Genomic DNA, 14,557 nt, shown 5'->3' on the forward strand with positions numbered 1-14,557 from the left:
TTTTCATAGGAGATTACTTTTATTATAACGACCTAATAAATAAAAATATTTTTGAGTGTCAAATGCACCTGTAAAATTGTTCATTACACTAATTACATGCATATATAATATGACATGAAATTGAATGACTACACTTTAGTTAACCAATTTGTTGTGGGGGGTTTGCTCCTACTAATGTAATAAATATGACTTGATAATATCAATGCGCGTCGTTTTATACATGTCCCATCCCTGGTGTAGACTGAAAATAGGGGAGGGGTCGAAAAAAGAGGAAAAACGGGGGGCGGGGCTCATGTACGCGTATGACGCATGCATGCATATTTAAAAGAGTTGACTACAAAACCCCACGGCGGATGTCGACGACGCACAGCTGACCCAACATGCTCATTTGTCCCCCAACTAAAGACTAGATTTCCTCGTGACGGACTGAGAGTTTGCGCACGCTGTGCCATTTGGAAAATGCTCGTTTGGCACGACAGGCGGACTTTACGTGCGAGCCACTGAGCCCACCGGTGGATTTTGGGGATACTTTCCTGTCACACTTGGACCTATATTTCCATGTGTGTGTTTGCGCGCGTTACAGGTTGCTGACAGCGTTTGTTTGTTTTTGCGCGCCGGGACAACATTAGGCGTAAGGCGGGTTAGACGAGGTGGGGAAGGAAGCTAACCAGGAAGACGCGCAATCTTTTTCAACATGTCGGACGGTCCCAGACAGCGGGGCGCTTCTTCCAAGGATGCTGCAGGTGAAGAGTCCGGAGACGGAGGAGGAGGAGGAGGAGGAGTTTCACTGAAGAAGGAAATCGGCCTTGTGAGCGCCTGCGGTATTATAGTTGGTAAGTTCTCTACAAAAAGAGCCATGCAGTTTCTATACGATTTGTCGTCAAATGATAAAACATCCTGTTACAAAAACAACCTTGACACGTGGTCTAACTAACCCATATGCAGGCCAATTTTACGCCATCCATTTTTTTTATACACGTGACCTCATTCGGGTACATTTCAACCTTAAATAACCCCAGACGCACACCCGTGTTGAAAAACCTCTATACCCCCTCTTGACAAAAGGTCCAGCCCCATGCGTCAATTTTCATCCATCTGTACATTTTTTTTATACAGTTGCCGTGGGTGTCTTTTCTCACGATTCCATTCCGATTTTGGGGTCTGCAATTTACAATTCCGAACAAGTTTTGATTCAAAATGACTTGACTGAAAATAATTTCTGCTTCAATTTATAGATTGTGCAGAGAATCGTCATGATCTACTCCAGCTAATGCCAATTAGCGCGCTAATCGCCACACTTTTATCACGCAAAAGAACGGCTATTCATATAAAATGCTTCAGGAAAGTATACAGAGAAGCATCTTAACATTACTCACCGGCATTTGCTCTTCCTACGCTGTAAAAAAATAACTTATATTGGTTTTATAGATCGTGACTTTCTTTCTACTCTCTAATGTGGCTACAACTTAACCGTCTATCAGGCCCTAAGTGGCCAAATCGTGTACAACATTAACATCGCACAAGGGCAAGACAGTATAAAATAAATCGATTCTGAATCGTACTTAATGTGAATCGCGATTCTTATGAGAATCAATTTTTTTATTTTATTTTTTTTGGCACACCCCTAATTCTGGTCTAAAAATGGTCCAACCCATAGCTCAATTTTGCTTCGGCATTCATCCATTTCTAGCATTGTCCTTATTAGAGTAAAACTATGTGGAGTTGAAAAATAACCTCTACTATTCCACCATCTTGGCTCATGGTTTAAGTCAATTTTGCTCCAGAGCCCATCTCGGATAACTTTGGCGCCCACCATTCGCAGGGCACGAACAACCATTCACACCTACAGGCCAGTTAAGAGTTGAGATTCAATCATCTTAGTATTGTTTAATCAAAGGCAGACATAACAGAGTACAACCAGTCCACCTATATGTGTGGTCCTTCCATTGACCTTGACAGGTGGAAGGGGAGTGAGGGAGCAAGGGAGGGGTGGGCGGAATGACTCAGTCAGCCATGCGTTTCCACGGTAACCGCAAGAAAGATGAGCGAGAGTGCACAGAAGTCCCGAGAGGGAGAAGATGGGGTGGAGGAAGAACATTGGCAACACATCTAAAATGTGCGATGTATAGAGCCCATCTGATTTTTTTTCTATTACAGATTAAACACATTTAAACTTCCTAAAACACACTTTTTCAACATATTCTAAACATATCTGAACAGTGTGTAAATAAACACCAAAATGTTCGATCATTTCACTAGCTTAATGCTAACATATTATGTCAAATGCCATTAGTGGGCTAATAGGAAATTAGCATTGATGTTTCACCCCTGTTCAAATGCCTCTTTTCTTTTCTGATAATAAGAAAATTAGACTAAGAAATTATTTTAAAACTTTTTCCACGCTTAATATCCTGCACACCTCAACTGAAAAATGTAAATTGACATACATAATTTGATTGCACAAGTGTGTACATGAAATAAATTATGTTAAATAGGAGTTAACACGCACCTGCTACCATTTAAAGTGCCTCTCGTTAACACAAACTAAAGTTCAGCTGTTCCAGTAGTCTTTTATCGACATTTTGTGTTTTCTAGCAAGCGGCCTGGAGGCTTTTAGGGTAAAACATTTGGAACTGTTCATGTCGCTGCCGTGCAACGTATTCTCCACTTGATGATGATGAAATTCATATTTTTTTCTCTACTATTTGAGTGCAGTGTTTTATGGCCCTTCCAACAGTCCGGACTTTCACGTCACGTGTGCCCGGCGTGATTCGTCTCAGCCGCGAGCGGTAATTGTTTCCAAGGACATCAAACAGTCGCATAGCCCCATTGTGTCGGCACACACACACACAAACTTGTAACAGGGATTACAAGTGAACTCTTGGCCACTTGCAACAAGGCCCCCACCCTGATAACTCAGTTGTATTAGCATGCCCGACTAAGCCACATCAGCTACTTATTTAGCGGATTTCATTTGTTGATTTTATTTATTTTTTGGGCGACTGACACCTCAGAAATGAAATACAGGACTGATTTATTATTAAAATGATTGCTATAGACGGATGTGTTTTGTTTAGCTAGTTAAGTAGTTTTGCTCTGACCGACCGATCAGAGAACATAAAAACGCTGATCTTGTGTGTGAGGCGAATCTGAAATCGGCCCTATATTGCTAATATTGTTGAAGTTACATGGGCCTGTACTAATGAATCTGTCAGTCTGATTATTCACAAAGCCTACTTACAGATTTAAAAAAATAATAATAATAATTTCCATCTCTTCAAAAAACAAGACATTGTTTCAAATTGAAAGTGAAGAACATGCAAAAATTTTAATTGATAATATAATTTCATAACTTGTTTGGTTTGCTAATTGCTTAATTTTTGATTCATGGATTACTATTACTCAATTCACATAAAAAAAGAGAGGTTTTTAACTCTTAATTTTTGCATTGGCTATTTTGGAACTATACTTTTTCATCATTGTTCTTTGTAGTGAAGCAAGTGATGACTTAATGCCGACAGAAAATTCCAGGTCCCAGAACCAGGACTTTTTGAGGCCACGGAGCCATTTGGGTTCCACTAATGTGGTAAAACCACATGGTGTGGCTCCTTAACAATGAATTTGGTTCATTTGTGAGAGGAATTGAAGTGGAGTTTGGGCTTCTGTCCAAACAATCTAACAGGAATAGAAATCTGCTCATCAAGCATGTCTGAGAGCAAAGCTCTTCCTTTATGAAACAAGTATTCGCAGAGAAGTAGTTTGCGGCCATTCCGCATTTGACAGCATGTCACAAACGCAACGCGCTTGCTATAAAATACGCATCATTGTTCATTGTGCGGAGAGATTGCGACTACCTTGGACTTTTGCACTGTACTATCATGCGAGGCAGTAATGATTCAACACGATCTTTGACATCAGTGCCCTTTTATGAGCCGCTAACCACTGACTTTTGCTTCATCAAGGCTTTATGTCGGAGCATCTCAAGCTATTGAGCCTCGTCCGTAATCTATTTGCTACATCAGCAGATTAGCACTTCCCATTGGGCCTGATGACTGGGCCGCCGTATCGCAGCGACAACGCATCCTCCCCCACACCTCACGCGCATCTGTCGCTCACATTTTCCTGCGAACCGTGTTTTTTTTCCTGTAATGTTTGCCGACAGAGTGACTTTAAAAAAAAAAAAAAAAGCACTCAATCTCGAAATGCAAGTCGTGTTACGTGTGAATAAACCACTGAAACACGTCAGGTTAGAAAGTAGAACACAATAACGCCTAAGGGACTGTATCATTTGCTGGTGTGGCACTTTTCCATTTGTGATCTTTGTTGTCTTAACCCAGTGTTTGTCAGTCTTCACCCATCCAGTATTTTACATGAGAAAAATCTCACAGCTGCCACAAAAATATACTGTGAAGTGTGAACCCCGTGTATAACGAGATATGTACCAATCCACCTGCGATAGGTTTAAAATCTATTAGAAAGAAAAATTTTGGTTGGTGAGTACGTTCGAACGCATTTGCGAGTATATTCAAACATATTTAATTACGTTCACACATACTCGTAAATACGTTTGAACATACTCGCAAGTACGTTCTAATGTACTTGTTGGCTAAATGCTACAAACATAGCATATTTTGCCATAATGCCACGGGGTATTGACTTGCGCAAGTAATAGCTCGTGGTATTATGGGTTTGTAGCATTTAGCCTACAAGTACGTTCGAACGATCTTGCTAGTCAAAATTGCTTACTCCCCATTGGCAGTTCCACGCAAAAGTTTTAAAGTATTCCTTCCTTAATAGTATTAGTATCAACCTCTCATTTTGTAAATTGACACATGAAACAAACGATTAAAAGATGATATGTTCGAACAAACCAGATATTAACGCAAATCCGCTAGCTTAGTGCTAACCTATAATGCAGAACGCTATAGACATGCTAACGTAAATTAGTGTTGCCGTAATTACAGTACTGTATATACCTTTAAAAGGAACACCGACTGTAATGACAAGTTTGCACTATATTATTTATTTGTTTGTTACGAACATAAATATGAGATTTTTTTTTTTTTAACATTTCCATTTTGTAGAAACTTTTTGGGACATACGCCGCCATTGTTGTTTACGTCGCAACGTATTCCGTCCGTAGTGACGTAGAATCGCAGCTGGCTCTCTGCCGAGCAGTGTGGAACGTTTATAAAGAAAGCAAGTTAAGCCTCGTAGCGTTCCTAAAGAAACAACATGCGATCGGGACCCTCCCCCACGCCGTGCTCTCGTCATTCACCAAACGCATTCAGGAGTTTTGATCGTCCCTTTAAGAACGCAACGGAGGCTTACCTTGCTTTTTTTTTTATAGGCGTTTCACATAATGATAATAATAATAATAATTATTATTATTTCAAACTTATCTCACAACACAGGTCTAATTGGACAAACTCCGCCTAATCCTTGTTTTTCTTCTCCTTTTAGGTAACATCATTGGATCTGGAATTTTTGTCAGTCCAAAGGGTGTGATGGAGAACGCCAGCTCTGTGGGCGTGGCCCTCGTCGTGTGGATCATCACAGGCCTCATCACCGCCATCGGGGCGCTGTGCTACGCCGAGCTGGGTGTCACCATCCCCAAGTCAGGGGGGGACTACTCCTACGTGAAGGACATTTTCGGAGGCTTGGCTGGGTGAGCAAACACGATGGTTCGATGGGGTCCAAGTGAAGGGAAGATTTTTGGTTTGACAGAAGTAGTGATTTTTTTCTATATCAGGGCATTGGAGGAAAACGTTTGGACACTCCTGGTTTAGGAAGCTCTAAAGTTTAATAAAGCAACATCTGACATTGATTAAACTTCGATGGGAGCCGGACCATATTAAAATTAATAAAACATGGATTGCTGGATGAGCCTGTGTATCAGACATATGGATCTGGACGGGGTTGAAAATAGGGAGGCTTACAAACCACTGCAGGGTTTTTTGTTGTTGCTGCTGGTGGGTTTCAAGTGCAGGCTCACATTCGCCTTCCGCTCATTCATTCACGTTGATGTTACCGTTCAGTGCTTGGGAACTTTGTGACAACTTCCCAGAAAACAGTAAAAACACACTGTACTTTTGTCCAAACAATAAACACAGATGAGACCATTGTATGGGGCCAGTGGGACCCCCAGCCACTTCACTTATCACCAGGGTACTTGCAATCGGGATGTATTCTGGGAGAGGAATTCAATCAGACAAAGCAGCCAAGGTTTGTTTTTTTGTCACTTTGTACTGTTTCTATCAATATGCATCAATGACCTTTACCTCCTGAGACAACTCCGGCCCGGGTTGAAGTGCCGGGTGTCCCTGTGCCCTCTACCTTAGATAAATATATAATTGTTTGTGTCAACCCTGCTCCTTTTGTCCCCCACGTCCGCTAAACACAACTTCAATAGACAAACAACAAAGGCTGCTTGTTACACCAATGAGGGGGCGCTTATTTAATCTATAGTGGCGAACTCGACAAGCTGCTGTAGACGGCGCGTCCTGACGAAATATTTTTTCACGTCAAACACACACATTCCTGTCGGATGATCCTTCATAAGCCTCTGTTAAACCCTTGTCCGAAGAAAGGTTGTTATTTGACCGAGCGAAAAAATTCCAAGAAGTCATCTGTGTCCTAATCCCCAAAAACCGCTTCCCTGTCTTTTCGTGCAGGTTCCTGCGTCTGTGGATTGCCGTGCTGGTGATCTACCCGACCAACCAGGCCGTGATCGCGCTGACGTTCTCCAACTATGTCCTGCAGCCCCTGTTTCCCACCTGCTTACCGCCAGACACCGGGCTGCGCCTGCTAGCTGCTGTTTGCCTCCGTAAGTTATGGAGAAAAAAAAACCCACAATATCCATTCTTTCATTTCGCTATATACTAGACAGCTAGTTGTGCTGGGAGCTAGAATTGCTCAATTTGGCATTGCAAATTATAGGCTGCTGACTCCCAACACTCAACTCAACTATTTATTTATAGAGCACTTAAAAAAAACACTGCCGTTTATTTAACTAATTTGCTCATTTGTTTTTTTTTTTATGCTAGAGCATACAGAAGGCTTTGATGAAGCCTCTGAACTGCAGAGAACAGTTGAAGCAATGGTAGTTATTACAAAAATGTCCAGCAGGTGGCAGCAGAGTATAAGAGATCAACCAGGGCCATGTTGCAAAAAGCTCTTTCACCACTGTTTACACAGATTTGAGAATAATGAAACTATATTCTAATGCTAATTGTTGCAAAACTGAAACAGATAGAAATATGTTTGTTTTTTTTCCCTGGTGAAAGAAGAGACTGTAATCTTGTTTTGGTAGGTTCCGTGTTTTTATAGCAATAGAACACAATATTCTGTGGGTCTTGCAAAATCAGTCAAAATCCAATAAAACAGCCAGGAGCGAAGGGGGTTGCTTCAGTGAAAATGGCTGGGAGTGTTGAATGAGTTAAGATGGAACCCAGGGGTGAGCAGATACATTGAAAACAACAGAGGCCCCAGAATTGAACCCCGTGGAACCACTTTCTTTTTCAGCCAGACAGAATTACAATAATAAAGAAATCACAACATAGTCAGAAGTCGACTACTAAGCGCACCACGTTCCCTGCAGCGCAGATAGGCCAAGCAATGTAGCGTGATCACCTGCAGCCAATGATGGCTAAGCGGGGGTGCACCATACAAATCACGAGTCGGGTGTTTGTCTTGACCGCTGCTGAACCCCTCAGACTGACTCACTGAACCCCTGGTTAAAAAACACTGACCTCAATTAAGTTTGAATTATATTACAAATGTTTTGGGATCATACTGTAGTTTGTGATCCCCACTACAGGTGAAAATCTGCGTCATATACACCATTTAAAAAAGAATAATTCTTACAGTTTTACCCCTCCCACAGGCTTTAAACACATTTAACCTATAAAATAGCTATAAAAAGTCAAGAGATGCCTGCCACTGACAGCACATTAGACTGTGAAGGGATCTAACCCGACTTGTTTACGCCGCCCCTCCTCTTCTTGTTTTCAAATACAAAGTGTTTGCGCGGCTCTGACAGTAGTTGATCCGCATCCTTCTAAAAACTTAACACGCGCTGGACAAATACTGCACGCAGACATCAGACAGCCAACGAGACGCGGCGGCATGACTGCGAGCTTTGTTTGTTAAAGCAAACCTTGCTGAGAAGTTCACATTTTGTGTGAAGCTTCTCGAAAGAAGACAGCGTCGAGCTGCACCCTTCTCGTATTCCTCGAAAGGGTTGCCAAAGAATGGTACATGGGGGGGGGGGGGGGTGAAAGGTGAGCAGAGAGTGCTTTTTCGCTTCAGCAAGTTCATGTGTGACCAGCTAAAATGACCTTTTCATCAGTATGAGTGAATATAGCCTTACTTAAATTAGGGACGTATCGAGAGTCACTGGCCCATTAACTTCTGTCTTCTGTTACAAAAACATAGTGGGAAGAACCTCGCTCTGAGGTGGCAACACAGTCGTCTTTGCACTCGCACATGCATAACATTTGATTTTGTATACTCATCTTACCGACAGCTGAGCAGCCTGCAAAAGAGTGCTGCAGTTGGATGTTTACAGTTGTTGACGTTTCGGCTGTATACACTCAAAGTCAAAGGTGGCAAAAGCACTCACATTTTACGGCCTGAAGAAGGATTCAACTTCTGTACTGGAGTAAAAGTCTAGACTCTGAAATGTAAATGAGAGTCCCTTGTCCAAGACAGTTTAGTTCTTCAACAGTGGGGAGCAGGGTGGACTCCAAATATGGAAACTAGCCACAAAAAAGTAGCGGAGTCAAAATTTGGGTGTTCATTTAAAGTTCCTTTAATGCCACAATTTTTTTTAACGTGCAATTAATGACGGCCCCTTACTTGGAAAGCTCGTACTGGCGAGTTTCAGCAAGCACATCCATGTCAAAATTGAGCAGTAACACATTTAATAATATTGCATACATACGCTTATATTTGTGGATACTGGGGTCAAGTTGTATTTTACAATTTTAAAACTGTGCAAAATTTCACAAGTTACTTCATGTTAAAGATTAGATTGCTCTTAATATGAAAAGAAAAACCCACTGAGCTCTGAATTGTGCCATCTAGTGGCAGAAAATGACCTCAATACAAATCAATATCACACTCTATCACACTTTTTTTTTACAGTACATCTTTTTTTTTTTACTCAATTTTATGAATTATTATAAAATTACTGTATCAATTACACACACAAAATGCAGCCATATTTCTATTAGGTTTACATTTGTTTCCACGTTTATGTTAACAAGAGTATGAAAACTTAGGAAAAAATATTTTATTAGAACAGATATCAAATTTGCAATTCATCGTGAGTTAACTATTGAAGTCATGCACGATTGAAAAATTTTAATCGCCTGATTCCCCTAGAAAAAAAGTCTCAAAAGGCCCAAAGTTGACAAATATTAATAACATCGCCTGATCTAACCTCACCACCCTCCCCAAAAGGGGAAGGAAAACTAAAAAAAAATCTTATTGTGAAAAAAAAGAAGAAATAGGGGCGATCTTTAAACATGTATAATGTATTTTGAAACAAAACGTGTTTAAGTACAGTAACAAAGTCCATTACTTCCTATCACTACAGAAAGCTGCTCCAGGATCTCTAATCTAAAAAATAAAAAAAATCCATATTCCTGCCAAATGGTATGTCAAAGAGGCCATTTTTAATGGCGCCCTATTGGCCTGAACCCAGTGACCCTGTTGTGCAAGCTAGTGGAGAAGTTCAATGCACATCAGCCACGTCAACCGTCCACGTGCTGCCTCCCCAGCATCTGACCTGGACCAAATGTGGTCACATGACAACTTGAAGTCCTCACTAGGTTACCCAGCTGTGAAAAGTCACACAAAGATGATGCATATGGATGACTTAATACATTCTATTTTTTGTATTTGTGTGCCCAGTGCTGTTGACGTGGGTGAACTGCTCCAGCGTGCGGTGGGCAACCAGGGTGCAGGACATATTCACGGCGGGGAAGCTGCTGGCCCTTGCCCTCATCATCATCATGGGCATCGTGCAGATTTGCAAGGGTAAGTATCTCCCCAGGGTCACCGGGGACGTACCTCCCCACTCCCACCAAGAACACTGTGGGGGTTAGCGGATTGCGCGGCATTAATATTAGCGTGCGTTGTAGCTTTAGTAGTCACAACATGGCAGAGCGCCAGTTGTTTTAGGGGCCCATGGAAGATGAGGCCCCTTGAGACAACAAAATGTGTGTGTTTGACAAAGCATTAGGTGGCTTATGTCAGTGGTCTCCAACCACTGGGCCGTGGGACATTTGGTGCCCGGCCGCACAGAGAGACATAGCAAAAAAACGTCTTTGGTGAGCTTCTTCTAAAAGATGAAAAAGGAGAACAAAAATGCCACGGACCGGTTGGGGATTACTGAATTACAGAATTTGATAGCGTATTTGGTCATAATAATAATCTGTGAGAAATGAAGTATAAAGACTTTATCTTGTCCATGCAGGGGACTACTACTGGTTGGAGCCGGCCAATGCCTTCGAGCCTTTCCAGGACTATGACGTGGGATTGATAGCTTTGTCCTTCCTACAAGGCTCGTTCGCTTACGGGGGATGGAACTTCCTCAACTATGTCACAGAGGAGCTGGTGGATCCTTACGTGTGAGGCTTCTATTGCTTTCCCGCAGTAGAAAATGGCCGCCCTGACGCGCCATTGTATGGAAGACCAAAACTGCATGCCAAAATTCTAAATAAATAAATGACTAAATAAATGAAAAAAAGTGAAAAGAAAAATAGATATAAAAAAATGAAATACAAATGTATTTTATATATATATATATATATATAATTTTTTTAATTTTTATTTTTTTCAAATTATATTTCTGGGGGGGATTTAATTTAATTTATATTTTATATTTTTATTATATATATATATATATATATATATTATATATTTTTATATCTATATATTTACGCTTAGGACTGCCCCCTCATTTGAATAACATTTTGTCCTGGCAGTATGGACCAAAACTGCCAAAATTAAAAATTATTTTTTTATGTATATATTTTTATTTTATTTTTTTTTATTTCCAGTTATATTTTTTTGAGGGGGAAGGGGGGGGGGGGTTTAATTTCCAAATTATATTTTTGTATTTCTGTTTTTATTTTCACTTTAAGTCATTTGTTTATTTATTTAGTCATTTATTTATTTTGAATTTTGTCAGTTTTGGTCCTCCATATTATCGCACATCCCCGAAGATACCAATCTAAAAAAATTCCCTATTTGAAATCGCCATCTCTCTTTAATACCATGCAGGAACCTCCCCCGTGCCATCTATATCTCCATCCCGCTCGTGACATTCGTCTACGTCTTCGCCAACATTGCCTACGTCACGGCCATGAGCCCACAGGAGCTGCTGGCCTCCAATGCCGTCGCTGTGGTGAGTGGCTCGGACAATTTAATAATCATCAATGAGAAGGAAGTAACGAAGCCACAAGAGTTTTATGTTGAGATAAAGAGAGATTGGGTGTTCGGGTGAGCAAAATTTTTTCTTGTCCATGCCAGACGTTTGGAGAGAAGCTTCTGGGTGTGATGGCATGGATCATGCCCATCTCTGTCGCTCTGTCTACCTTCGGGGGAGTCAATGGTTCCCTCTTCACGTCGTCAAGGCAAACCAGTCGCCTGACCAGACTCATTCAAAAAAAAAAAAAAAAGCGTCCTGCAGTGAGGGTTTATCACGTCGTTCCATTTTTCCCCATCCTTCACAGGTTGTTCTTTGCCGGGGCCAGAGAGGGACACCTCCCCAGTCTACTCGCCATGATTCACGTCAAACGCTGCACTCCTATCCCAGCTCTGCTCTTCACTGTGAGTTCACCTGCCCTACCTTCCAGACCAATCTTGTTCTAAGCGCAAGGACTCGGGAGTGACCCTCGAACCCTCCCTTTCCGCAGTGCCTGTCCACCTTGCTGATGCTGTGCACCAGTGACATGTACACCCTCATCAACTACGTCGGATTCATCAACTACCTCTTCTACGGCGTCACTGTCGCCGGGCAGATTGTGCTGCGGATCAAACAGCCCAACATGCACAGGCCCATCAAGGTGTGCCTGACTTAACATCGTCAGGTTATGAGAGTGTTGCTAAAATGTTACTTTTGCCTTCAGATTAACTTGATTTGGCCGGTGATTTACCTCCTGTTCTGGGCCTTCCTGCTCATCTTCTCATTATACTCGGAGCCTGTGGTGTGCGGCATCGGCCTGGCCATCATGCTCACCGGCGTGCCCGTCTATTTCCTGGGTGTCTACTGGGAGAACAAGCCCAAGTGCTTTGACGCATTTGTCGGTAGGTTTGTCCGATGCCTGGCTGTTGAATTAGTACTTCTAGTTATCTCATTCGCTGCCATTGACGACTATAGACGTCAAAAATTCATGTAAACTATATCTAGTAGTTTAACAATTTATCATTTCATTTTTTATAAAAAACTAATTTTTTTTATTGTATATTAATAACAGATATAAAATGATCATGCAATTAATTGCGATTAAACGGCCCTTATTTTTATTTTTATTTTTAATTAGGCCCGTCACGCGATTACATTTTTTAATTGCAATTAATCACATGACTTCACTAGTTAACGATTAATCACAAATTTTATATCTGTTCTAAATTTCTAGGTTTTCATACTCTTGTTAGCAAAAGTGGATTTTTTTTTAAACTAATAAAAATAGTTCAAATGAATTTTTGACGTCTATAGCCGTCAATGGCAGTGAATGAGTTATAGTATACCAGAAGGAAAAATTTAGCTTTTCATTTATTTCGCACCCAACTTAATGCCCTGTGCATCTCTTCCTTCAGACAAGATGACATATTTGGGTCAGAAGTTTTGCTTAGTGGTTTATCCCGCTCAGACGTCGGACGACGGAGGCGAGGGCGAGGGTGAGGAAATGAAAGAGGCCATGTCCCCACTGTCCCAAGAGGATGCCGAAAACCACAAATCGGCCGACTGCTGAAGCGACAAAGTCTGTGCCACAGTTTGATGTGGATTTACTGATCAATACACATACCCCCTCTCTTACTGTATATCTTTAGTTGCATCTTTTTTTTTTTATCTGTGCCAAATGTGACATTTTTTTAGAGCAATATCACTCCCCATAAGCTTTCACCTGTTTTTTTTTTAGCTCATCATCTTCACACTCCTGTAAGAGAAACATCTTAGTATGTCTTCTTCTTCTTATTATTGTTAAATTACTTCACTGTGAGGACTGAGGACGTCTTATTTTTTTCTACTTTTTGTTGTCAATCTTGTAAATTTCTGCTTTTTTCCACATATTGTGAAGCACAAAGATTCCAGAATGCATTTCTTGTTTTATAATTGTTTCTTGGTTGATTTTTTTTTTCAGGCGATATTTTTTTTTTACGTTATGTGTTTGATTTTAGTCCCCAGAATCACATTCATCTTTGTTTTATTTTTACTAATTGCTCAAGAGGCTTACAATGAACCCCCCTGTGTATTTGTTGTTGGTATTGCTTTGGCGCCATCTTGTGGCATCTGCCAGCAATTCTAAACCGTTTTGAGGGTTGGAGTTACTCACCTTCTTTTTTTTGTTGTTGCAGGGATTCACTGTATTCCATGCAGATGATGCATGGAATGTTTTTTTTGCCTTAATTTGATGACATGTTGCATTTCTAGCCACGCTAGGTCGGATGGGAAGATGTTAGTCTTCATGCAGGATTTTCATGTTATACAAAAAAAGTCATTTATATGTCTAGCATAGTGAATTTTGTTGTTGTTGTTCACACCATGCAGATAACAGCCTAAACACTTTTTTTTCCATCACTACATTTGAATTGTTTATGCAATTAATCACAACGCCGACACCTGAATGCCTGTGTGAATAAGGTTGAATGGAGAAGAAATGGCATTGATTGTCTTGTCAAAAGTTTTTTTTTGAATTTGTAGCCAACGATTTAGCTGTTTTAGGTGTAGAAACATATACATATATGTAGTGGCGATCCTTGCTGTTCACCAAAACTTTTTTTCCCGTTTTATGTTAAGAAAATGGATGTTAATTAGGACACAAGGATAAATTGAACATGCACCTTTGAATTGAACCAGTTGTAAGATTCTTCTTGTTATACCTTATGCCCAAAAATGTTCATCATACTCCTGTGTATTATGTTTTCATAGCTACAATAATAATAATAATCTTGGTTTCTCAGGTTTCTCTTTAACTATACTGCCAAAAAAAAAAAAAAAGACAACAATGCTAAACATCTGCACAGGTGCTACTTTAAGATCTATTCCTCTCAGGAGTCCCACTACCCCCCAAAAAAAACACAATGACGTGGAAATATAACCAATGCTGGGCCAGTTTTGTATCTGTTTCTCATGTTTAAAAACTGTCTTTACAGTGACAACGCTGTGATTACGTGCCTGTTAATATTGTGTACACGGTTGATTGTCTCCTAGCAAATAAAACACTGACAGATGTATATTGAAGGGGCTTCCTGTTTTTTCCAATGCGTAATCCATTTGTTTGCAATTCAGTTCTTCAGGCCTAGTCCTACTTCAGAAAATTAT

At 40.7% G+C, this 14,557-nt stretch overlaps 1 protein-coding gene across 1 annotated transcript; it reads left to right on the forward strand.

Moving 5' to 3' along the window:
- Positions 1-363: 363 nt before the first annotated feature.
- slc7a8a (solute carrier family 7 member 8a) lies at positions 364-14,476 on the forward strand. The gene is made up of 11 exons (XM_077543858.1): positions 364-833; positions 5,464-5,668; positions 6,675-6,826; positions 9,919-10,044; positions 10,484-10,637; positions 11,293-11,416; positions 11,542-11,645; positions 11,745-11,841; positions 11,928-12,077; positions 12,141-12,318; positions 12,832-14,476. The coding sequence occupies exons 1-11, from the start codon at positions 695-697 to the stop codon at positions 12,984-12,986; spliced, it is 1,584 nt and encodes a 527-aa protein (XP_077399984.1). The 5' UTR covers positions 364-694; the 3' UTR covers positions 12,987-14,476.
- Positions 14,477-14,557: the final 81 nt, after the last annotated feature.

Source organism: Vanacampus margaritifer, chromosome 15 (assembly GCF_051991255.1).
Source record: "Vanacampus margaritifer isolate UIUO_Vmar chromosome 15, RoL_Vmar_1.0, whole genome shotgun sequence".
In the NCBI taxonomy this organism is placed as follows: domain Eukaryota; kingdom Metazoa; phylum Chordata; class Actinopteri; order Syngnathiformes; family Syngnathidae; genus Vanacampus; species Vanacampus margaritifer.

Coding starts and splice junctions, on each gene's coding strand:
- slc7a8a (XM_077543858.1), top strand. CDS start 695: ATGTCGGACGGTCCCAGACAGCGGGGCGCTTCTTCCAAGGATGCTGCA. Junction 10,638..11,292: donor GAGCTGGTGGATCCTTACGT/GTGAGGCTTCTA, acceptor AATACCATGCAG/GAACCTCCCCCGTGCCATCT. Junction 11,646..11,744: donor TCCCTCTTCACGTCGTCAAG/GCAAACCAGTCG, acceptor CATCCTTCACAG/GTTGTTCTTTGCCGGGGCCA.